This window comes from Hevea brasiliensis, chromosome 2, assembly GCF_030052815.1.
Source record: "Hevea brasiliensis isolate MT/VB/25A 57/8 chromosome 2, ASM3005281v1, whole genome shotgun sequence".
NCBI classification, from domain to species: Eukaryota; Viridiplantae; Streptophyta; class Magnoliopsida; order Malpighiales; family Euphorbiaceae; genus Hevea; species Hevea brasiliensis.
Window position 1 is genome coordinate 110,846,912 of NC_079494.1, and position 24,199 is coordinate 110,871,110.

Genomic DNA, 24,199 nt, shown 5'->3' on the forward strand with positions numbered 1-24,199 from the left:
TTAATTTAATTTTATAAAATTAATTGTGATAAAAATAAAATTTTTAAAGTTAATTTATTGATATGTTAATTATTTTATAATAAAATTATTTTATTTTTTAAAATTTTTTAAAAAATTATGATAAAAGTTATCCTCTTGTCATTAAATCGCTTTTTTTTATATTTTTTTTATAAATAATTATTAATAAATAATTTTATTTATAAAATAATTAATTGATCAGATTTTTAATAAATCAAAGTACCTATTATTTTATGCGTATGCATGACAGCATTTTTATACAATAAAAATCAGTAAAATGAATATGTAATGATATTGACAAAAAAATATTATTAAATCTTAAAAGCAAAATGTTAAATATTTGAATTCGAATAATTAATTTAGATACAATAAGAAGTAAGATGTAATAGTTATTTTTTATTTTTTAAAATAAAAAATATATTTTACCTTTATAAAAATCTATAAAAAAAAATTGAAACTTCATTTATTATTCTCTCAATTTTTCTCATTAAATTTGTCCTCACTTGCCTGGGAAAATTCTCGATCAAACGATTGGGTCACATTAAGCTAAGTGTTTTCCTTTCTGGGTACCACACAAAATAATGAAAATTAGCGAAAATCTTTGGATTTTGAGGACTATAGATGGATAAGTTTACGGTGCTTTGGGAAAAGGGTACAAAAGGAGGATAGATTTTGGGATTAGAAACTTTGATTTTCTGAGCTGGATTTACTCCATTCACGATGGTTGAGCTTTCTTTGATGGCTTCTCATGGGTACCCTTCAGGTCCTGGGCTACTCTTTTGCCAAGAGCAGACCAAGGTCTTCAAGGTAATACTTGAAGTTATTATTACTTAGGAGTTATAAAGAGTTCGTTGGGGTTTCTGTTATCCGCTTTTCTCAGTTCTTATTGACTGCGATGCGTTTGGTGATGTGGGAATGAAAATTTCCTGCTTTTTGTTGATTTATTCCTGTTCAAATCTATATTTCTACTGCGTCAAGTGTGAGTTTGGCACTCTTATGCGTAGATTAACATGCTTACAGCTTCATAGTTTTGGTAATTAACTTTGTTCTGTTTTAACGATGTTGCAATAACGTTTACGATGATGTTCCAAATTCCAATCTTCGGATATATGATAACGAAAGATGCAACTAACCATTTATGACATTATTCCAAACTATGCAATCTGCCTGTGAATAGTAGATGATTTTATTGTTAATTTTAAGGGAGTTGTCAAGTGCTCTGGTAATAGTCCTGGGCCTGCAGCCAAGAAGTTGCAGGACTGTCTCAAGTTCGTTTCCCATTCCATGACCCACTTTGGCGGGACCATGTCGGGGTAAATGAGCCACTTTGGAGGAGCGGTGTCTATTTATTGCTGGTATTGCCTGCTTCATTTAATGGTTTTGATTATTAACTTATCATGTGTATTGTTTGGAAATTTTTACTTGCATTATATTTGAGTATCTTAGCCTTTCCTCGTCGAATGAAAGACAGTAGAAGCCTATTTAGAAGAATTTATCATGGTAGAGAGACATGCTGATTTCTTTAGTAGATGATGAACAGTAAATTGATCTTAAAATGTCTTGTAACTCCCTGTTTTTGCTGCATCTCATTATGATCTGTGTCTGTTCAGTAGTAAATGATTGCCAAATCTTTGGTTGATCCAGGACTGCCAGCCCTATTTTCCAAGTCAGCGAGTCAAACATGAGATAAGAAGACCAAACTCTCTTAGTCTGAGGCCACATCAGCATGATGAATCATGGAGACCCATGAATGGATTTTCTGAGCATAACGGGCTCACCAAGATTGACTCAACAGTTGGAATGCCTGTACTCATTGATGTGCAAGGTTTGTAATTGAACTTATTAAACTGTTTGCTTGATAGGCTAAGTTTCATAAATTTCTGATGGTATAATATATTGATGAAGAGTCACAAACACTATTTTATGGAATAGAATGCTGGATACTGAGAGGTGTTTATGCTCACAAAATGATGCTAAAATTCATCTGTGAGATGATTAACGACACTTTGATCGAATTCCCAATGGATTTAGGTAAACTTGGTGGCTAGAAATTTCATTAATAGAATGGTATTTAATTGTACATTGTCGCTAGAAGGCTGTAGGAAACTACAATGTTAAGGTGATTATGTGGTATGATGACGTGTACTATCAACTCCCCTTGTGTATTTTGTGAAGTACAACTTTCTTTTATATTGTTGAACAACACTTGGGTATTCATACTGGTGTCCTTGTTTTGCTGGCAGATACTTGCCCAGACTCAGTACTCTTTAGCTTTGGGATAGCTGAACAATGTAAACATGAGAAAATCTTGAAGTTTCTCATGTCCAGATCAAGTCAAATAGAAAAAGGTGGATTAGATTCATCTTTACTCTCTGACTTGATGGGTCTTCAGGCATTGACATTGCATGAGCATCAGCAGCCCTGTGCTTCTCTCGTCTATCCAAGTGGTAAATGTGATGCTGCAAAGCCTTTAGTGGACTTTGTGGGAGACATGGCTCTTAGTTCTAAAATTACTGTTCATCCACGTGGTCGAGTGTTGTTCATTGGCAGTGGGTCAGAGATGAAGGATATCCTCTCTATTGTTGCTGAGTTTTACTTGACAAAGAACTCAGCTAAGTGGACAAAGCAGTCAGTGCTTCTACCCCAATTTATCTGGTATTGATACTTGCACCTGTTGATTTAAATCAGAAGCATTTGTGGCTTTCCAGTACTAGATCATATAGCATTTAAATATTATAAGGTTCAACTTGAATAAATTCCTTGTTCTTCTTTTTCTTTGTAGTATTTTATCAGCATAATGGATTCGATGACTATTTTCAGTAAGCATAAGACCTTGACTCATGAATTTGATATATAAAACAGTGAGTTGCCTCTAAATTTGGGAGCCTCCATCTAAAATACATTTCTTTTATCAAATTCTAATGGAAAGTAATTTCCCATTTTTTCAATAAGGGTTTCATTACTTTCCACTTGCTTTTGATCTGTTTTATTTGTTTGGTGCATAAATTCCAAGTCTCTGGTTTTCCATTTCTCCACGAGCAATTGTCATAGTATTTTAGGCTATATAAAGTTTAACACAGAAAAAGGAAATAATAATGATTTCCTTAAAGCCATTGGCGGACACAAGGGGAGGCTATTGCCCCCCCCAAACTTTTGAAATTTGTATATTTTTATATGTATTGTTTTACTTAATTATAAATATATTATATATTTGCTCCAAAAATTTATAAGTTTTTTAACTGCCTCCCCAATTGTTTTAAGTTGTTTTTTTATACATTAATATTTTAATACATTTATAGATAAATTCTATATTTTTTTAAAAAATATATATAGTGACCTCAAAGTTTTTAAATTATATTTTTTATATAGGTATTTTTTTTTATCAAATTAATAAATATTTTCTACCTTCATTTTTATATATATAACCTCCAACAGATATTAGAAAATTTTTGTAATTAAATCTATATGTTTGGCAATTATAGATTTATTTACGAAAATTTTACCTTAATCTTATGAGCGGAAATAAGATGTAGGTATATCCATTTATGTTGTAAACTTAACTACCTTTAAGTAAAGATGTATAAATAATTAAAAAAAATTGAAGTTTTATTAAATTGCCAAAAATTGTTTTAAATGTTTTAAAATGGTGCATGTTATTGTTTATAATTTAGTAAAACTTCAATGCTTAGTAATCAAAGTACAATATAATAAATTTTTTATTGCAATTTAGTCATTTATATTTTTGCAGTGTTTGCACTTTGATGTCTAAATTCTGAATCTGTCACTTTCAGTATACTTTCGGAATTGATAATGACAAATTGAGAAAGTTAGGCGTCAATTAGTAGACTTTGGAAGTGTGCAATTGCTAAGAAGAAATTCTTTGGCCCGTTGAGGATTCATATGTTGTTGGCACCCCAAATTTCTGTTCTATTTGACTACAGTTATAATATCCTGTATCTCCCCTCATTTTTCTCAAAATAGTTAGATCTAATTGGTGTGCAAAGACTATCTGATTTAAGAAAATGATCTGCTATCTTTTGTTCTTGGAGATGGATATAAACTAATGCATGTATGATAACCCTTGAATACCGTCATAGTTGCAGCGTGAATCTTATCATAGCCCGTTGTTTTTTTATTTCATGTACTTGTGAGTCTCTGATTAATTTGAAGTTGTGGAGTCACACTTATCTTGACTCATTGCTTCTAAAAGTTGCTGGAATTGAGTAAATGTATTTTAGCATTTAAGATTCACCAAGCTATCAATATTTAAATCTCTGTTATGAGTGATCACTAAGACACCTCACCTTTTTAATCATCTGATTGATCAGGCCTGATACAAGTGAAGCACAAGCTAATATTCTTAGTTCTCCTTTGACGGTTAAAGATGTGACAGCTGCACCTTTGAAGAGGTATCCGGCTCCATCTGTTGTAGCACTTAATTTTATTCACATTTATTGTTTCTTGATCTCACCATAACTTACATATTTGTTGTGAGCATATCCAAAATTGAGACGATCAGATTCTCTTGTTTTATGCAATAGCAAGTTATGTGGCTTAGAATGAGAAAAATGCTATGCATGGAGAATAACACTAGAAATAGCAATCGAGAATGATTAGTAAGAGATTCATGTTAGGAAGTTTTGCAGTGAATGATGAGGATTATAACCCCACAAATGATGATGGGCACGAATTTGTGAATGAGGAATCACTAGAATAGTAGTCGAGTTTAGAAATTCGAAGTCTTCTGGTAAGTTTAGGTCTTTGAGTACTTCATAAGATGGTGTGGGACTAACTTTTTAACTGAATAATGTAGGTGCTTTTTTTTTTTAACCGACTGCAAGCTTCTTTTTATTTTTTGGGTGCTACTGTGACCTCAAGCACAGGCATTTTTAGTTATGCTGGCAGGCCTAATGTTTATGCATGTCTTGTTCAGTTGCACATTTATGAATTTATATATATAATTTGTTCGCCATCTTAACAGTCCTGAGAAAATCAAGCTCAAGCCATCATCAAAGAAGAAGAATGGCAGGAAAGTTGGCAGGGGGAGGGATCTCTACAAAAGGAACTACTTCCATGCATGTGAGAGCCTTCTCTCCTTGATGATGGACAAGCAGCATGGCAAAACAGCAATCCTGTCATTAAAGAAATCCGGCCCTGAACTTCCCGCGCTATTGACCAAATTCTCTGCTGGCATTGCTGGGACTGGCCTTGCAGTTCTTTTCTCCGTAGCATGTAAAGTAGCTTGTGGGAGGGTTCCATTCTGTGCATCTAAACTCTTTAACACTGGATTTGGATTTGGGCTGGTCTGGCTTTCTTGGGCTGTAAATAGACTGAGGGACACAATTGTCTGTACAAGCAAGAATGCAAGCAATTTGGGTCTGAAGGATGAGGAAATGCTGAGGAGTGTAGATAAAAGCATTAAAGACGTATACTTCAGAGCTGCAACTTTGATGGCGATAGCTGTGCTGAAGCTTGCATGATCATGGAGTGGGTATAATGTCTCGAGTCTTGACACATAAAAGCCGATGGTTTGAATAACATAAAGGCCCATGACTATGACTGTAAATTATGTAGCCAATAGTCATGTTAAAGCTATGATTAGAGGGCTCATTCTTATTGCAATTGCAAGTTTGTCTCAGACTGGCAAGCTGAAGTCATATCTGATAAGAGACGGGAAACCTTAACATGGGGTTGAGCTCCAATGAGACTGAGCTGTGTCCCATAATCGGTTAGCGTTTTTTTACTTTTTTTTTTTTTTTTTGAACTTGTAACAAATATAGTTGATTTCAACTTTGTTGTTATAACTTGCAATAAATAAATGTGAATATGTTACACAAATTTTTGAAAAAGAGATAGAACCCGAAGCTCCATCACGCGACAGCACCTCTCATAGCTCCTTACACGTCACGCAACCTTAAGAAATCCTCCTTGACTTTCACCAGAAATAGCAATCGAAACAAATCTAAAATTTCTAGTAGAAACACAAATTGAAGCATTTGTTTTTGTTAAGAGGGATTAGACATCAAAGGAAAGAGGGCTAAGGAAGTTTTGGATTTTTTTGTTTAGAGTGACAGCGAAGATGAAGGGATTTTTGATAACAAAGAGGGGTAGAACGAAAACAGTTTTTTTTTTTAAAAAATAATATTAATAATAAATTGCTATTTTCCCATCTCAGGCATCCACTTGCTTCAAACTGTTAGTGTATTACACGTTGTACAAAAACCAATGAAATATTAGTTTAATAATATATTATTCTTAAGCTTATAAAATCTTAAATTTAAATTTTAATTAAAGTTAATTATGTGAAAAAAATTCAGTTAAAAAGAGTTTAATGTCAAAAAGATAAAAACTTATTCAGGCCAGGAGTAAATAGTATTCATGTAATTTGAATCCTGAGAACTCTAAAATTTGAACTCTAACCTTGTAAATAAAGTTACCTTGAAATTAACCTTACGCCAATAATCCTACCACTTGCTGATAAATATTTAAACTCATTTTAACAAAGAAAACTACCGAATTCGAAGCCCCATGTCCACGCGAATTCATACGCAAGCCCTCCTAACTTTCACCAGATGGGAGCAAAAATCCTACATTTCAGAGAGCCCACTCAAAGGTTGAATCTCAATAATTTCCAATTCTATCACTGTTCAATGAGAAGTGAGCACTCAAGTTAGCATCACATTGTTTATATAATGAGTGGAGCTATTGAATCAAATTGCAAACTCGGTATAATGGGCCTCAAGCATTGGCACTAGCGAACCCATCTGTTAGCAATTTCACAAACCTCACAAGTGAAAAAAAAAAAAAAAAAACTATGGAAATTAAGTTTCTTTTAAATTTGAATGTCATTAACAAAACTTTTTCCATTATTTCAGCCAGTCATTTGAATCCTCACTCCCAATACACCAACCATGAAAATTTTCACAAGTAAAAATCTTCAAAAACAAATGATTAGTGGCATTGGCATATAGTTCGGTAGTAATACAATTTGAAAGGAATATTTTATTTAAAGATCACCCATAGGAAACCTGTAGGGAAAAAAAAGATCAAGGCATGTTGATCAATTGTATGCTATGGATGAGGGACTTGAAGACCACCGTTCTTTCGAATTAACTCATTTGCGATCACTATCTCCAGTAAAGCCTAGAATCAACATTGTGTCAAATGCAGACTATGTAAAAAATTATCACAATCAGGTCTTCTTACCTAGAGCTCTTTTAACGAACAAGGTGACAAAAAGCCTAAAATATCTCGCATCAGAACAACTCAGCCAACTACTTTTGAGACCACACCTGCTCCAACTGTTCTACCTCCCTCCCTCAAGGCAAATCTTTGTCCTGTTAAGCCAAGAATAGGCAAACATATTAGTGCAGATCAGCAGATGACAGCCCTTTATCTAACAGCAACTACAATAGTAATCACATTTTTCAAAATTTTGAGGTAGAATACAGAGCATATGATGTTGTGCCAGAGGAAGATAAAACAATCAAATTTTCTTTCACTCTCCCTCTACCCATCCAAACCAAAAATATAATGAAATGTACTAAAGGATTAAGGATGTCTAGTCAAACTCACCCGCTTCAAGGGGAACAGGTAAGATCAGTTCAAAAGTTGCAGTCACATTGTCCCCAGGCATAACCATCTTAACATTTTCAGGCAACTCCACTTTCCCAGTGATATCTGCTGTCCTCATGTAAAACTGTGGCCTGTAGTTGGAAAAGAAAGCAGTATGACGTCCACCTTCATCCTTTGTGAGGACATATATCTCTGCTTCAAACTTCCGGTATGTTTTCACTGTTCCAGGTTTAGCAATCACCTAAAACAATAAAAAGAATAAAATGATTTCCTAAATTTCTTTTTAATTAATATTTTAAATTCAAAGGGGGAAAGAGGAGTTAGGGATAAAACCCTTGATCTCTTGCACCATAAAGCAAGCACTCAATGATTAGGTTATTGTCAAAATGGCAGACATAAACTCAGTTTTCATTTCATCATAAATCTAAAAATGATGAAGCATTGTAATTACACTTAGATCAACATGGTCAAAGCTATGCTTAATGAAACAAAATTTGCTTCCTGTTTTATTTTTTCCCATCAAACTTAAGTACTTTTTAAATTCAAATGAAAATCAAAAAAATCATAAAACAATTTTTTTCCAGTGCACAGGAAAAATCATTCAGGTCCCAGTAAAATGCACCTCATAATTTTGATCAAATGAATCAGTAACTTCCAAAACATCTCAAACTCTTGTCTCTCAATTGTTGGCACTTACCTGTCCTCTTTGCACATCATCTCGCTTTAGACCACGTAGGAGAAGACCCACATTGTCACCAGCCTAGAAAAACCAAGAAACATAAACTCAATTATAGTACAATAATTACTGTAAAACAGCCTCAATAATCCCCAAAGAGCTTAACACTTACTTGTCCTTGATCCAAGATTTTCTTAAACATCTCAACACCTGTCACAGTTGTTTTTAGAGGAGCACCCTACAGAAGATAGCTAAAAGTTATGAGCAAAATATTTCAAGAGAACTTTAGACATATGCTAACTAAACTGAAAACATCCCAAACCTAAAGAAATGGTTGATATTAAATTGAATCATAAAGTACATCATCTGCTCAAGGATGAGAAAGAACACAAAAGAAAAAGAAAATCAATGTAACGTTTACCTGCATTAACCCCAAAATCTCAACTTCTTCACCAACTTTAATGGTTCCTTGTTCAACACGTCCAGTTGCAACAGTTCCACGTCCCTTGAGCAACAAAAGAACAAATATGATCCAAAGCTTAATAGACATTTAACTCCAAAGAACCAACTTCTTATGTACACTAAAATCATTATTTTGAAAATAGAATGACAGAATAGATCCTCTATCAGGTTTGTAATCAATTACATCACTCGAGGAAGAAGCATCCAAGAAAAAGATTCTAAAATTTACAATCATGGTAAGGGTTTTGCAAATGAAAAACAAAGGACAAAATGGGTGCTGTGTTACCTGAATTGAGAAAACATCTTCTATTGGCATTAGGAAAGGCTTGTCAAGTTGCCTCACAGGATCAGGAATGTATTCATCCACAGCATCCATTAATTTTAAGATGGCATTTTTCCCTATTTCTTCATTTGTTCCCTGTAAAGCAGACAATGCTGATCCCCGAATGATAGGAATTTCATCTCCAGGAAACTTGTAGAAACTAAGCAGTTCTGCCAAATTATTCAGTGAAAAATTATGGAAAAAATATTCTAGAAGAAAGAAATATCAATCAATTGAAACAGAGATCTCAAAAGACAACCCTACCACGGAGCTCCATTTCCACAAGCTCTAATAACTCTGGATCATCAACGGCATCAACTTTATTCAGGAAACACACAAGTGATGGCACACCAACCTGTCAAATTCATTTTAAAAAATCCTTCAGATTAACAACCTGGTCAACAGGAGAGAGCAGAAGGAATAAGCTAAATATGCTTCACAAGCCTCTAACAGTATGATGCTCACCTGACGAGCAAGCAGAATATGCTCCTTTGTCTGTGGCATGGGCCCATCAGGGGCAGATACAACTAGAATTCCACCATCCATCTGGGCAGCTCCAGTAATCATGTTCTGAACATAAATTAAAATCAATAGGTCACTGAATGAGTCCATAACACTGTTCAAAAGAAGTAAAACAAAAATTAGGAAAAGAGACCAAGTAAAAATGACTGTCATTCACTTGATTTATCAATTTACTGTTTTCACTAGCATTTCAAGTGCGTAACTTAATTCCAGGCTAGGTATATGCACATGCCTATAATTATAATCCAAGCTGATGTGTGAATATAAAAGTTATTAAAAAATGAATGTGAAGGTGCCCTATTCTCGCTATACATGCCCAGAACCTCCAGCTTCTTCCTTCTATAGTCTATACAGTAGTTCAAATTGGCTTGACGTGATAGGATGTCAAATTCTACATAAATTGAATATACTTAGTCTCATGATAGTTAAACTCACAACTTACTTTCACATAATCTGCATGTCCAGGGCAGTCAACATGGGCATAGTGACGCTTAGCAGTTTCATACTCCACATGAGCCTGCAATAAATTCAAACTTTGAACTGACTAAATTTGTTTAATGGAGGAAAAGGGACAAGTGAGCATGAAATCATCTATTTCTGGCACAGATAAATGATATTCACAAAACAAACTATAGGAATGATGTTCCAACCGTTGCAATTGTAATTCCTCTCTTTTTCTCTTCAGGGGCCTTGTCAATTTCATCAAAGGCTACAGCCTTGGCTTTACCTTCTTCTGCTAGAACCTAGAAATATGAACATTTACGAATTTAGTTAAGTGCAAGTTCCCATCATACCAAACCCACTTCACCAATATAATCTGGAACTTATGTGTTCCATGAATACAATGATAAATTTAGGGCAAATGAAATGATATTATGATGTAACCAAAGAATTCATCAGAACTCAAAAGGCAAACCTTTGTAATTGCTGCAGTAAGAGTTGTCTTCCCATGATCAACATGTCCAATTGTTCCCACATTGACATGAGGTTTACTGTAAAGTGTAAACGCAAAAGGGTCATTGCAAAGAATCTATTTGACGTCACCGTGTTAAAAAGGAAATGCTACCATCCCTTTCCTTCATTATTCCCCCCATGAAAGGTAGTTTATCAATCAAAATTAAAGCTCATTCACAGCGATATCAGACATTCTGAAAAATAAACCCAGTCACAAACTGAGAATCAACCAAATAACTAAAGATAAGGGGAGATGAAGTACAACTCATATAATCATGATATAATCAATTGGATCCATTTTCATCTCGAAAACAAGCTCAAGTTCTACCACAACTACTATTAGGATTTAGGATAAGTACGTTTACTTGCAAAATCAATTTCGAGTAAAAAATACTGAATCATTTCAGCAAAATATGAGATATTTGCTCTCCATCCAATTACAAATCATCAACCATGAAGTTCATGCATAACTTGAGAAAATGAGTACAAATAAATAAATTGAAGAGTTGAGGTTTGGGCTTACGTCCGAGTGAAGGTAGCCATGGATCTCCACCATGAACCAGCGGACACAGAGGTAGTTTCATTTCCAGAGAGCGAATCGGAGATTGAGAAATGAGTGGAGGCCGATCCTCGACAGCACCAGTAGATTGGGGAAGAGAATGGAAAAAAGCGTTTGGAATTAGGGTTTCTGAGAACCGCTGAAGCCATTGAGTGGAAAAAATGTAAAGAGAGAAATGAAGAACGTCCGGAGAGAGGCGGAGACGAGAGATTCAGTGCGGGTTTTAGAGAATAGAGAGGGGTTTTCGTTCGACGCAATCACGCAAAAGTACCCCGTTGTGTTTTCTAGGCCGGGTTCGGGACTATAAAATATTATTTCGGCTGGGCTTAATGTCCATCCATCGTTAATTTTGGGCTGAAGTAAATGTCCAACAGGTTAAAATTTTAGGAATCGGAATTGAAGAACTGTATTGGGAATATGATTTTTATTTTAATTTTTTTAAAATGAATTTAATTTTATTCTTTTAAATTGAATCATACCCACCTCTCTCTCATCAGTTCGCTTTATTTTTGGGCAGAGAGCATGAGTTTCTAGTCTATGAATTTATTCTGAAATTATATCTTGGTAAGCCAACTAAATCAGTCCTAATTGCTAAGGTCAGTTTATTTGTCTGGAAACAAAATTATGGGTTTGGTTCATTTCTATTTACTACCCCATTTTCTTATATTTTCAAAGGTTGGCGTGAAGGACACCATCTACCTATTTCTAAATCAACTTGCCAAGACTGGAATGCCATAGAATTAGAACTCAACCCTGAAGCCTCACCACTTGCTGGCATATTTTCTCTGTTCAAAAAGAATTATTAGAAAATATTTTCACCCGATGAAAGTTCATTTTTAGCATCGTTTCCAAACGTGTCAGGTTGATGACTTAAATATATCTGCCTGTCTCTATGGCATGATTTCTTGGACATATAGCTGTTTGTAATTAATTTTAAGCATCTATATATAAGTCGAAGCCAAGATTCGAGTCATCTACGTTTTCTTATTACTGCTTATTTCAACGTGCAAGGCAAAAGCATCCCTGACATAACTTTGGCTTTGCTTTACAGCCACTTCAGGGAAATTTTATTTAGATGCTCCTGGCTCCTAAGCTAGATGGTTTTCATTCAATTAACCATGGCTCATGAACTCTATACTCTGCAGATACTAGCCTTAATCTTTTCATTTGCGCCGGCTGTTAGTCCCTTGAGTTTTAGCTATCCTGCAGTTTTTAACTTCGGTGATTCAAATTCAGACACTGGTGGTCTGGTTGCCGGAGTGGCTTTTCCAGTAGGACCTCCCAATGGACAAACCTACTTCCAGGAGCCGGCAGGGCGGTTTTGCGACGGCCGCTTGATTATCGATTTTCTGAGTAATGTTTCTCAATTCTTCTCATCACATGCATTATTACGTATTAATTTTTTTTTCTTTTACCTGTTTTGGCTTTTGCAGTGGATGCGATGGACCGTCCATTTCTGAGTCCATATCTGGATTCTGTAGGTGCCCCTAACTTCCAAACGGGGTGTAATTTTGCAACTGGAGGATCTACTGTACTTCCAGCAAATGCAAATTCCAGAAGTCCATTTTCATTTGGAATTCAGGTGGCTCAATTTATCAGATTCAAAGCTCGGGTTCTTGAATTACTAGCTAAAGGTACTAATCAGCTCAAGCACATTATTTAAAGAAAGGTCTTCACTCATGATTTTACATTGGAACTTGATCTTTTCACGTATGTTTGATGTGGGTCGAAAATGATTTTCATACCTGATGACTTGCAAGTTGGATTTAGGAGAGAAATTTCAGAAGTATCTCCCCCCAGAAAATTACATCAAGCAAGGCCTTTACATGTTTGATGTGGGTCAGAATGATCTCGACGGTGCATTGTACTCGAAATCAGTGGACCAAATGCTAGCTTATATTCCCAAAATCTTGTCAGAGTTTGAGACTGGAATTCAGGTTGGCATTTTTTTTATCCATATCAGAAACATTGCTCGGCCAAATAGCTTAAATATTGCTCTAAAAGTCGTCCACTTTTCCTGAAAAAACTCTCCAGAGATTATATAACGAGGGTGCCAGGAATTTCTGGATTCATAGCACAGGACCACTTGGCTGCTTACCCAGAATTATTGCAACATTTGGGAAAACCGCATCAAAGCTCGACCAGATTGGATGTGTTAACTCACACAACCGAGTAGCAAAAGCTTTCAACAAACAGTTACATGATCTTTGTACAGAGTTTCGAGCACAATTTCCTGATGCTAGTGTCACTTATGTGGACATTTTCTCAATAAAGTGGAACCTCATTTCAAATTTTTCTCAGTATGGTAAGTAAAATCCAATGGCCTTTTGCATCGTCATTGGTTCTTATTTACAACTACAAAATCTTATGAACAACGGCTTTTCAGGCTTCAAACAGGCTTTAGCAGCCTGCTGTGGATATGGTGGGCCGCCATTAAATTTTGACAACAGGATTGCTTGTGGTGAAACCAAGAATTTGAATGGTAGCACAGTGACTGCAAACCCTTGCAGCAATACTGCTGAATACGTGAATTGGGATGGAAACCATTATACAGAAGCAGCAAACCGATATGTTTCAGACCAAATTCTATCAGGAAATTACTCTGACCCACCTCTAACAGTAAACAGGCCATTTAATTACAAACCAAAGTTCATTAACTACAAAATGTTGTACTAACTGTTCTTTGGTTTCCTTAAATTTTTATGCCAAATGACTGCCAATATCGTACTAGTTCCGTTGAGATTGGTTGGGTCATTGCTTAGGAGGACACATTATTAATGACAAAAAAGAGAAGATTTCTCATGTTAATCTGAATTTGTGTTAGATTGGCTCCATCTGCTGTCAGTGATCCTTTCTCGGTATTTAAAGAATGAGAATTGTGATCTTTTATATATATAATAATTTTTTTACAAAACGTGCAATTATTATACTCATTATAAAAATTTGTGATTCAATTTTTTTATATAATTTTTTACAAATTTTTATATATTATATAATATTATCATAGTATTATAAATATTATATTTAATTATTTAAATTAAAATATAATTTTAATGTCATCTTAATTAATTATATAAATAAAAATATTTATCAATTTAAAATTATTTTTTTATTTGATTATATTTTTATGAAGTTATGTGTTATATTATTAATATATAAACTTAAATGTAATATAATAAAAAATAATAATAGGTTTTAAAAATATAAATGGGTGAATATATTTAAAAATTAATAATAAATGTAAATTAGCTTATTTAATTCAATTCATTTAAACTCTATTCTTTTGTTTAAAAATTTGATTTGTATATTTTTAAATTTTTATAAATTAAAATAACATTAATTTGTATAACGAAATTGCATATTTAGATTAATGTAAAAGAAAATTATTTATAAAATTAGAAATATAATAATTTTGAAATGAATTTTTGGTAGTTTAGGACATTATCATTATAAAATTTTCTTTTTTTATTATATTGATATTTTGAAATTTTATATAGTCATATTGTTTAATACAAAAAATTTTAAAACACATTTATTATATTAATTATTTGATATATTTAAAGAGTATTTTTATTTTTTAAATTATAAATTATATTATATATGTTATAAATACATTATTCATTAAAATACAAATATAAAGTAATAATGTATGTTCTAATTAAAATTGAATTTATAAGTTATATATATATATATATATATATATATATACAGAGAGAGAGAGAAAGAGAGAGAGAGAGGGGTTTCTAATTCTAAATTAAATTTCATAGCAAAATTTGTGCAAAATAATTTTTAAAAAATAAAATTTAGAAAAGAAAAATATAAATTTATATTATTAATATTTATAAGAATATTTTATTTGTTTCAAAAGTTGATCCTTTTTCGTGTGTGTGTGTATATATATAAAATTCATTATTATAAATGCACCGTATATATTAGGTGTTTAAATTTTAATTATATTAAAATTATATTATGTTTTTTAAAAATTATAAAATATTTTTATAAAATTAATTTTAGTTTTAATTATTTTTTTATTTTTAATATTTTTTTATTAGTATTGATCTTTAATTAAAATTAAATATTTTTTTTATTTTTAATTTTATAAATTATAGCCATTAAAATATTTAATTTTAATTAATATTTATAATTTTATAAATATTAATATATTATTTCATGGAAATTAACTTAAAAAATAACATGTAACTAATAAAATATTTTTAAATATATATAATAAATAAATAATTATAACTATAAATTAAAAAAATAAATATTAATGAAGTATTTTACTTAATGTTATAATATGGTGAAATTATATTTTTTATTTATGAATTTCTTAATTTAGTTAATTACTTTTTATAAAATTTTATATTAATTAAAATTAAACATAAGTAAAATTAAAAATTTTAAATTTATATAAATTAAAAATTAAAAATTTTAAATTTATATAAATTTTAAAATTAATTTAAATAATAAAAATATAATTATAATTAATTTTAAGAATGAAAAGTAATTTAGATAAAATTAATATTTCCCTTAAGTAAAGTTAATATTTCTCTCTTTTTATGCATTTATATATAAATATATAAATTTTAAATATTATTTAAATTAATTTAATTTTATAAATTTTAATTAATAATCGATACATAATTATTTATTTTTTAATAATTTACTTTTTAAATTTTAATAATTTTATAAAAATATTTAAATTCAATTTATTTAAAATAAAGCATTTAAAATGCATAAATTTACATATAATTTAAACTCAATATAAATATTATTTTTTAAATTTAAAATCATTTTAAATGTAATTATATAATAAAATATTAAAAATATCGATATATTTTTATTACCCCCAATAATTACGTGGATCCCAAGCCCGCAGGGTGCAATTGAGTGGCGTGAATCACCGGAGACCACAGCGGCGTCCTGGCCATGATGGATGTCGGTCTTTAGCGATTGAGTTGGCTTGCGGCGGAATGGGATAAGTTAGACTCTGTGTGCGCACATGAAGAAGAAAAATAAATAAATAAATAAGTAAAATAGAAGCCCAGTTACCTCCCCTCTCACTCCCTCTCTTTATTTTCCTTTTCCTTCACTTCTCGCACCTGATTCTCTCCTTCTCTATCTCTCTCTCCGATTCCAATCATCTTCGCCTAACTTCTTCACCTCTGTCTAACGACTTCTAATTTTCGCTCCATTTTGCATTTGCTTCGCTAATTTTTGTTCCCTCTCATTGAATTCACTCGTTTCGCTTCTCTTGGTTGTTTGCCATCGTATTTCTCAATCGATTGGATTTTATTTTTCTTCTTTTGTTTATGATATGTTACAAATAATGACAATAATTTAAATTCAGACGGTTTGAGGCCGCTTAGGGTTTTTGTTTCTGTTAAGCTGATCGTTGAAGATGCTTCCATGGGGTGGAATTAGTTGCTGTTTGAGTGCTGCTGCGCTCTATTTGCTTGGCAGGAGCAGTGGCAGGTTTTGCCTTTTTTCCTCTTCCTGCTCTATATACGTACGTAGAATTATGTGATGCGTATATGGTATTTACTTATTTGCTTTTGTGTATCTTATGATGGTGTAGGGATGCAGAGGTTCTTAAATCGGTCGCAAGAGTCAATCAGCTGAAGGAATTGGGTATGCCTCTACCTAATTAACCTATTAATCTTCTCGACACTGAACTACTTAAGATCAAACTTCACCGCCCACCCCAAACACACACACACACACACACACACACACACACACAAAACCTTATGGGTTTTAGAATTGGTTACTTCAATGAATGTGGTATTTCCTTTTTGTGTTTTATTAGTAGCATATCTATACAAGACTCTGCATGCCTTTGCTGGTCCTGTATAAATTATGGATTGGTGCAATCTGTAAATAATTGGCTCTTGACTCTAGTGCAATAAATGTGGTTGAGGCTTTGTTCTTTACATCAGTAAAGCGCTGAGCCTTAGAGGTTTGAGGTTAATTAATGCTTATATTTGGAAGTTTATTGTCATGGGTATTAACATATTTAATAATTCTTTTTTCCGGGCACATAGTTTTATCAACTGTGTTAGATCATTGGGGGATAATGTGACCCTGGTAGTTCATTGGCTCTTTTCCCCCCCTTCTGTTGGAATATGACGTGGCATTTGCATGCCATCAAATTTGCATTTCTGGTGAAAATGCTTCCTTCTTTTTTTGGGGGAGGTTTATGGATGGGGGCTAAGTTATTTGTTTTTGCAACCTTATCCGGATGTTATATGGGTATAGGTATAGTTACAGGCAGCTCAGGGGACTTTGGAGACCCTAGTGCCTAGTTGTTGAATTGGCACTCAGAGTCTTGCTACTGTTTATCCTTATTGCTAGTTACTGTTTATCCTTATTGCTAGTTACTGTTTATCCTTATTGCTAGTTATCTTAGCTTTGTTGAGAAAATTTTTGCAGTGGACTTGCTAGCCCTTGTTACCAACTTTGATATAAGACGAATTAGAATGAGTTCCATGTTTGACTCTTTACCCTTGCTTCAGCCAAAATGTAACTCTGTTACAATGTTAACTGGTACATTGATAGGGCATCATCAAAATTTGATGGGCTTGTGATGGTGACCCATCCTGAAGATTGAATCCGTTGTTTAAAAACTTTTGGTTTAGGGAACATTTCCAGGTAACTTCAGTTAGAAGAATAGATGCCTGATGATACATATCCTGATTCATCACCTGTCATCTTATGTGTTGGGGAAAAAAAGTTCTGATGATGTTAATATTTGGATTATCTTATGAACATCCAATTAACTATTTATGCCATTGATATCTGTTGCAATATTTTTCCTGAATGATATATTTTTGTTTTCTTTACCTTTCAGCAAAATTACTTGATATTGAAAGCAAAGTCTTACCTTTGGTTGTTGCTATCTCTGGAAGAGTTGGCTCAGAGACTCCAATTAATTGCGAGTATAGTGGCTTGAGAGGTGTTATAGTAGAGGAGACGGTAACATCATGTTATATTGTTATTATTATTTGAAAGAGCATAACTGCACAGGTTATCATCTTTCTTCCTTCAATCAGTATGTGAATATTCATATTTGTATATTCTTCAGGCTGAACAACACTTCCTCAAGCACAACGATTCTGGATCTTGGATTCAAGATTCAGCCTTAATGCTATCAATGAGTAAAGAAGTCCCATGGTACCTGGTGCGATAGACTCTCTCTCTCACATTACTTCTGGATTGCTGGTCTTATTGCATATTGGATTAAAATGTTCTTTGCCTATGTTTGATTAAGAAACCCATTCATTGGTGTTTTGGGGCTCATGGCAGGATGACGGGACTGATCGAGTATATGTTGTGGGGGCCCGAGGTGCCTCAGGGTTTGTGTTAACTGTTGGAAGTGAAATTTTTGAAGAGTCAGGACGATCACTTGTACGTGGAACATTAGACTATCTCCAAGGCCTCAAGGTTCTTGTTCTTCTGTGTTTTTCCATCTATAGAACAGTGCCTTCACTGTTGGGTCAAGATTGTTTGATGCGATTATAATTTCAGATGCTTGGTGTGAAGCGTATCGAAAGGGTACTTCCAACTGGTACTTCATTGACTGTGGTTGGTGAGGTATGTTCTTTGTTCAATTATCTGAAGTATTCAACAGATATGTCTTCATTTACGAATTTGGAATGGAATGTGACTCCTTTGTAATGAGTGATGAGATTATTTCTAAGATATAGCTTTATGGATTATGATTTCTGCTGAATAAGCTTTTACATTTGCAATTTAAACCAATATCAGTAGGTATGTATATAGAGGATGATGTAAATGTGTCTTCAGAGTTCAAAGTTCAAACTGTGGTAAATTTTCTGATACAACTGACTTAATGATTACTCTTATGCTATGTTTGGAGAAAAATTTAGGGAGGAAGGAAAATGAGAGGAATGAATTGAGAAGGTGATTTTCTTTTCTTTTATTTGGATTGGAAAGATAATGGGAGGAAGGAAATTGAGGGGAAATTTGTTTTATGATGGTGAAAGTACAATTTTATTCCTTCTATAATTAAAGATGATGTTATAAGGCTAAATTAGTAATGGAATGGACTTCACACTCATTTTATTCCAAATGTGGTGGATACCACACAATTTTCCTGTCATTTTCCTTTTCTCCACATTTCCTCTCTCTCTCTCTCTCTCTCTCAAACAAGGTGAAATGAAATGTTTTCAAAAATTTTCTCCTTTTTCTTTCTCCCATTTTCCTCACTTCTCCAAACATAGCCTTTAAAGAAGAAAAATAAAAAAAGATATGAAGGGTAAAGAGGGGGAAAAAGGGTGGGGGGGTTGCTTTTCAGAATCACCACAGAGTTGCATTTCAACCATATTTTTGGAAGTCACATTATCCATGACCAACTTCCAAGTTGCTGAACTGGTATCTGGTGAATTGCCTTACTCCAGTAGATTATTGGTATTCTCTTTTCCATAGAGTAGCTTTCAGCCATAACTATGTTACCGTTATGTTGTAGACATACCATAATAACATTCTACGATGAGTAATAATCTACTTCATGCGTCTTACTGTGGCATTGTTTCTAGTTTTGGCCATTAGGGGCCACTGATTTTTTAAGTGTATAGAAACTTCTCATTCTTTTTGCAATTTTGTTACTGATGAAAAAGATAATAATCTTCTGCTGCCTCTTGGTTATGAATCTATACTTGAAGAAGTTGCCAGATGAAAATAGTTATGCTTGCCTGAAATGTCAGTGGCATGAACTGAAAATCTGAAACTACAAATTTCTATAGGATTCCAGACCCATGTTGCTAGTAACCTTGATGGGGAAACATCTTAATTGTTCTGCTTGCTAGTTCTTTTTTTTGGTAATAATACTGATAATAAATTGAAAGAAAGGCACCGGGAATTATTCAAATCTTAACAAAGGAGACGTCAAAACAACATTAACAATGAGACATTTTGAATTCTGGACTGTCCGGTGCTTTATATGAATGCATGAATGGTCTTACAGTTAGTGCATTAATTGAGAAATCCTTACCCTTGCTCCCAGTTTAATGGTCTAGAATTTGAAAATTTTAATATATATGTAATCTGCTCTTTAATTTTAAGGTCTCTCATTGTTGGATGCTGATTCAATGAAGTTTATCAAATATGTTTGGATTTATCATGTTCATTTGTTTGATACCTTCTATATTGGTTTCTTCAATTTATAATCAGGCCGTCAAGGATGATGTTGGAACTGTTCGGGTCCAGCGTCCCCACAAAGGGCCATTTTACGTATCTCCTAGGACTATTGATGAGCTCATTGGGAATTTGGGAAAGTGGGCAAGGTTCAATTGTTTGCACATAATACTTCCTCCTTCCTTCTTGCATTATCTAATGAAGATTAAACTGTTAAAACATGATGTTCATTTATGTACCAGGTGGTATAGATATGCCTCAGTCGGCTTGACAGTTTTTGGCGTTTTTCTGATTGCCAAGCATGCTATACAGTATATCATGGAGAGAAGGCGCCGTTGGGAATTGCAGAGCAGGTTCGTTTCATTGTGGTTAATCATTGTTTGTAGGAAATGATATACCAAGGTGAATGAATGCCTGATTTGTAAAACTTAATTTCAAATTTGATGTTTTACTTCTAATAACAAGTGACTCATAGGACACCAGCATGTATTTGCAAACTGGTGAAGTTCTAGTGAACTGTACTTAAAAGTATTGTTTACATTTTATTTTGCAATGCCATAATGAATTCTTATAATTTGTTTTATTACAATGTACTATTTTAATTTAAAATTTTAATACATTTTTCTGACATACATGATTAATCAGCTCAACTGAATGGTTACCAAGAGTCCAGTGGATATTAGAATTCATATTGTCAGTGTGGTTATTGTTGTACCTGTCATAGAGGTAAGAAACATTCTTAAGTAACAAAAAAAGAAATGGTAAAATAATATGCAACATTAGTAGAAGTCTTGTGATGCCAGCAGGTTGTTCCAACTGAAGAATGCTTTGCCTTGAACAAACTAACTTCTATGAAGCGTGTTCTTGCTGTTAGGTCTCCAGTGGAGGTGCCTGCTTGTTTTTTTAAGTGAATATGCATGCAATTCTATATAAAAGTTAAAACCTTGTTGAGTTCCTAATCTATGCACTGGATCGGTGACTTGAACAGGATTTCATTTTTTTATATTGTAATCATACTGTGAATAAATTAGCATACCAGCTAGCTCTCCTCTTGCCATTTTCTTATTATACATTGTGATGAAAGGAACTAAAAAGTGTTGTTATTACAGGGTTCTTGCTGCTGCTGCTAAGAGACAAGATCAAGATTCTGAAGGTAAATTGCTGATAATGGTAATTTTTGACGAGAAACTGGTTGTAATGTAATAATAAGATTGTTGCATTATTTATCAGGTTCAAATGGAAAAGCTGAGAATGGATCAGACAATTCTAAGAGGGAACGTCCAATTCCAGATCTATGTGTAATATGCCTTGAGCAGGAGTATAATGCCGTTTTTCTCCCGTAAGCTTAGTATCTTCTTATATATCTATATTATGTTATTTAACTATGCAACACCCACACATAGTTTCTAGGTATAGCAACCACAAAAAGGTATATGTATTCTAATTGTCCTGCCTTTTCTATATTTCTCTCAATTTTTTAGAGTTCTAGCAAGATATTGGCAACATTGAGAATAAGTTAGGACTAGAATAAGAATGAGATTTGTGAGTGTTCAAAGTAGTCATTGTAACATGTGAACTCAATTAAAAATGAAGTGGTGAATGAATTTCATTTAGTGCATCAATTTATAGACTTTATAAGCAAAGTTATGAACTTCATCATTATTTCTTAAGTCGTAGTGATTAGGTTGCATGCTCATCATTATTTTAATCTGCAGGTGTGGCCATATGTGCTGTTGTACGACATGCTCTTCACATCTGACAAACTGTCCTCTATGCCGGAGACGGATAGAGCAGGTAGTGAAGACTTTCCGGCATTGAGGATTTGTTTCCAAGATTTAGCAAGTGTCCCAGGTGAAGGCAATTGTAACAAGGAGCTGATTTTCCTGCACATACAAGATTTTGGTGTAAAATCCTTTTAATCATGGTAATAACTTCATCTATATTTATAGATTATTCCCACCCAGTCAGTGTCCTGCTGTCATTGCCTATTGGGTTGAGAAATATTTTCTCCTGTGAAGATTCTCAACTAAGTTGCCTTGTAGGCTTTGACAACAATCATCTTTTAAAACTTTAGATGATTTGCAGTCAGGCATGCATGTAATATGATGTTATTCTTAGGTACATTATTTGGCATCTTTAGGGGTTGAAGCTGAAATGAAAGGATTTATTTGTTTTCATTACTGTTGCTGCCTTTTATTTCAATGCTTGTAAGCATCCGTCTTTTAGAAATGCAAATCTTTTGAAATTGTTAACTCTGCCACCACTATTAATGCAGTGAACGAATATTGCCAATCTAATGATATGCCTTGAAGAGACGATATGCATCTTTAGGCATAGTCTATAGCTTAGTCCTCAAAAATGGACAGAAACACGAGTGAATGAGCGCACGTTTTTGCCTGAAGCATGGATATGTTTCAGCTCTACCAATGTGCTTGAAGAATGCATATTGTAAAAAGCAGCCCCCTTCCCTCTCATTGTGATTTTAGAACAGTAAAGTAGTTGTCAGAATATTTATCTTTCCTATGACAGTTTATAGAGCATGGGAAGATAAAGTTTTCATGTGAACATGAAATTCTGTTTTTTAGCTTTTTGTAGAAAAATTTCTTAGAAAACTAAAACAATTTTTCGCAAGGAAATAGGTCCTTAGTGTTGTCAGGAAATGTACCAAGTTTTTGCAAAATCAACATAATACTTGCATAAAAACTGTTGTTAGATATGCCAGATTAAAAGGGATTATATTTTAAGGAATTTGTAGATCAGCTTGTTAATGAAATTTTTTTTCTCATACCCTCTTAACATCGAAAACAATCATACTGATTTCAGGAATATATGATCCTACTTCTGCATGTGCTAATAAGACGTTGAAACCCCCAAAGGTGTCATATGGTCAGCATTATGCCGTCAACAGAATTCAAAAGCACCATCCTTAAACGTCAAAATAGGTCCATCCCAGCATTGGACTATCTCTTCTTCTTCTTCTTCTTCTTCTGTTTTCTTTCTTTTTTTTTTTTTTTGTGTGAAATCCCAGGAAATATCTTGACATAGCCATTATTCTGTTGAATTAATCAATAACGAGCTAAGGATGTATATTGTCTTAATTAAAAGTGATAATGTGTATCTATTTTAGTTTGGCAAATTCATTCGTCCACCGAGTGGAAACATGCACGTATTTAGCTTATTCAAATGTCCAAAAATTTCCAACATCAATCATCGATACTTTGTCAATGAACATCACAAAATAAAGAAGACTATTTAACTTGATATTAGATCATACAAAGAGAACGTTAGGGTATGTTTATCAGCAATAGACGAGTAAAAAAATGCACAGAGGATGGAAATTTTGTTGGCGAGGCATTGCACAGTAAAAAACTATTATGGGTTCCAAAAAAGGCTAAAACTCCTGTAAAAAAAATTAAAAAAAAAAAAGAAAAGGGCAAAACATCTTACTATGGATAATCTTATTATTTCAAGACTTGAGGAAAATTTTTCTATGTCGTTCGTAGAAGAGGACTGGGAAACTTTTCTTTCCTATATATGATCATGGACGCGTGTATGCTTCCAAGAATATGTTTCACAAGATATGTTTGTAAACATAGAAATATAAAATTTTTAGGCTAATTTCCAATTAAAGAGCATGAGAAATCATGCATGCTCCCCTTATAACGCTACCTAGAATCAAGTTTACAGAGATACTATCAGATTTTGGAAAAAGCAATATGTCGAAATCAACATCAGATTATACGTTTGCAATATTATACATAGTAGCTGATATTTACGTGTTTTTCTGAAGGTTTTCTATGGCAGAGAAACGTGTGCCTAATCAAGAATGCATCACTCCTGCCCCTCTCCATCCCTTCGTTGTTTTATATGTGAACCATCTAATTTTTTCCCCCTCAATTCTCTCTTTTATGTAGACTTCATGAGTTCTGAAAGTGGATCTCTCATATGATATTAA

The 24,199-nt window shown here is 33.3% G+C and overlaps 4 protein-coding genes across 9 annotated transcripts; 3 read left to right on the forward strand and 1 right to left on the reverse strand.

Moving 5' to 3' along the window:
* Positions 1–502: 502 nt before the first annotated feature.
* Positions 503–5,856, forward strand: LOC110665506 (uncharacterized). 2 transcript variants are annotated; one of them, XM_021825670.2, is made up of 6 exons: positions 503–825; positions 1,222–1,373; positions 1,663–1,843; positions 2,262–2,673; positions 4,347–4,427; positions 5,000–5,856. In XM_021825670.2, exons 3-6 carry the CDS (start codon positions 1,765–1,767, stop codon positions 5,496–5,498), a joined length of 1,071 nt encoding a protein of 356 aa, XP_021681362.2. In that variant the 5' UTR covers positions 503–825; positions 1,222–1,373; positions 1,663–1,764; the 3' UTR covers positions 5,499–5,856. The 2 variants fall into 2 exon arrangements, with proteins under 2 accessions (XP_021681362.2, XP_021681361.2); XM_021825669.2 differs by lacking the exon at positions 1,222–1,373 and having other exon boundaries at positions 504–825.
* Positions 5,857–6,368: 512 nt separating this feature from the next.
* LOC110665505 (elongation factor Tu, mitochondrial) lies at positions 6,369–11,373 on the reverse strand. Of its 4 annotated transcripts, none has more exons than XR_002496913.2 (13): positions 11,053–11,373; positions 10,492–10,567; positions 10,226–10,318; positions 10,018–10,092; positions 9,519–9,623; positions 9,318–9,408; positions 9,018–9,223; positions 8,691–8,774; positions 8,442–8,507; positions 8,291–8,353; positions 7,594–7,834; positions 7,225–7,355; positions 6,369–6,661 (listed from the first exon to the last, which is right to left on the reverse strand). XR_002496913.2 is itself a non-coding variant. In XM_021825668.2 (12 exons), the coding sequence occupies exons 1-12, from the start codon at positions 11,235–11,237 to the stop codon at positions 7,285–7,287; spliced, it is 1,356 nt and encodes a 451-aa protein (XP_021681360.1). In that variant the 5' UTR covers positions 11,238–11,373; the 3' UTR covers positions 6,955–7,284. The 4 variants fall into 4 exon arrangements, 1 of the variants encoding a protein (XP_021681360.1); XR_002496914.2 differs by lacking the exon at positions 6,369–6,661 and adding an exon at positions 6,955–7,046; XR_002496912.2 differs by lacking the exon at positions 6,369–6,661 and adding an exon at positions 6,955–7,161.
* A 388-nt stretch (positions 11,374–11,761) lies between these two features.
* On the forward strand, positions 11,762–13,896 carry LOC110665582 (GDSL esterase/lipase At1g54790). The gene is made up of 5 exons (XM_021825781.2): positions 11,762–12,441; positions 12,522–12,722; positions 12,859–13,025; positions 13,123–13,393; positions 13,475–13,896. The coding sequence occupies exons 1-5, from the start codon at positions 12,186–12,188 to the stop codon at positions 13,762–13,764; spliced, it is 1,185 nt and encodes a 394-aa protein (XP_021681473.2). The 5' UTR covers positions 11,762–12,185; the 3' UTR covers positions 13,765–13,896.
* A 2,068-nt stretch (positions 13,897–15,964) lies between these two features.
* On the forward strand, positions 15,965–23,403 carry LOC110665507 (E3 ubiquitin-protein ligase SP1). Of its 2 annotated transcripts, XR_002496915.2 has the most exons (12): positions 15,965–16,563; positions 16,667–16,719; positions 17,939–18,063; positions 18,173–18,268; positions 18,394–18,531; positions 18,616–18,681; positions 20,281–20,393; positions 20,487–20,597; positions 21,354–21,397; positions 21,475–21,583; positions 21,960–22,168; positions 23,068–23,403. XR_002496915.2 is itself a non-coding variant. In XM_021825671.2 (11 exons), the coding sequence occupies exons 1-11, from the start codon at positions 16,490–16,492 to the stop codon at positions 22,060–22,062; spliced, it is 1,032 nt and encodes a 343-aa protein (XP_021681363.1). In that variant the 5' UTR covers positions 15,965–16,489; the 3' UTR covers positions 22,063–22,421. The 2 variants fall into 2 exon arrangements, 1 of the variants encoding a protein (XP_021681363.1); XM_021825671.2 differs by lacking the exon at positions 23,068–23,403 and having other exon boundaries at positions 21,960–22,421.
* Positions 23,404–24,199: the final 796 nt, after the last annotated feature.

Bases quoted from the DNA above. Each gene is read 5' to 3' on its own strand.
- LOC110665507 (XM_021825671.2), top strand. From the start codon at position 16,490: ATGCTTCCATGGGGTGGAATTAGTTGCTGTTTGAGTGCTGCTGCGCTC. The intron at 16,564-16,666 runs GTTTTGCCTTTT...ATGATGGTGTAG, and splicing joins CTTGGCAGGAGCAGTGGCAG to GGATGCAGAGGTTCTTAAAT. The intron at 18,682-20,280 runs GTATGTTCTTTG...ATTTATAATCAG, and splicing joins CATTGACTGTGGTTGGTGAG to GCCGTCAAGGATGATGTTGG.
- LOC110665582 (XM_021825781.2), top strand. From the start codon at position 12,186: ATGGTTTTCATTCAATTAACCATGGCTCATGAACTCTATACTCTGCAG. The intron at 12,442-12,521 runs GTAATGTTTCTC...TGGCTTTTGCAG, and splicing joins CTTGATTATCGATTTTCTGA to TGGATGCGATGGACCGTCCA. The intron at 13,394-13,474 runs GTAAGTAAAATC...ACGGCTTTTCAG, and splicing joins TTCAAATTTTTCTCAGTATG to GCTTCAAACAGGCTTTAGCA.
- LOC110665506 (XM_021825669.2), top strand. From the start codon at position 739: ATGGTTGAGCTTTCTTTGATGGCTTCTCATGGGTACCCTTCAGGTCCT. The intron at 2,674-4,346 runs GTATTGATACTT...CTGATTGATCAG, and splicing joins CTTCTACCCCAATTTATCTG to GCCTGATACAAGTGAAGCAC. The intron at 4,428-4,999 runs GTATCCGGCTCC...CCATCTTAACAG, and splicing joins ACAGCTGCACCTTTGAAGAG to TCCTGAGAAAATCAAGCTCA.
- LOC110665505 (XM_021825668.2), bottom strand. From the start codon at position 11,237: ATGGCTTCAGCGGTTCTCAGAAACCCTAATTCCAAACGCTTTTTTCCA. The intron at 9,624-10,017 runs GTAAGTTGTGAG...ATTTATGTTCAG, and splicing joins GACATGCAGATTATGTGAAA to AACATGATTACTGGAGCTGC. The intron at 9,409-9,518 runs GTGAGCATCATA...TGAATTTGACAG, and splicing joins ATATTCTGCTTGCTCGTCAG to GTTGGTGTGCCATCACTTGT.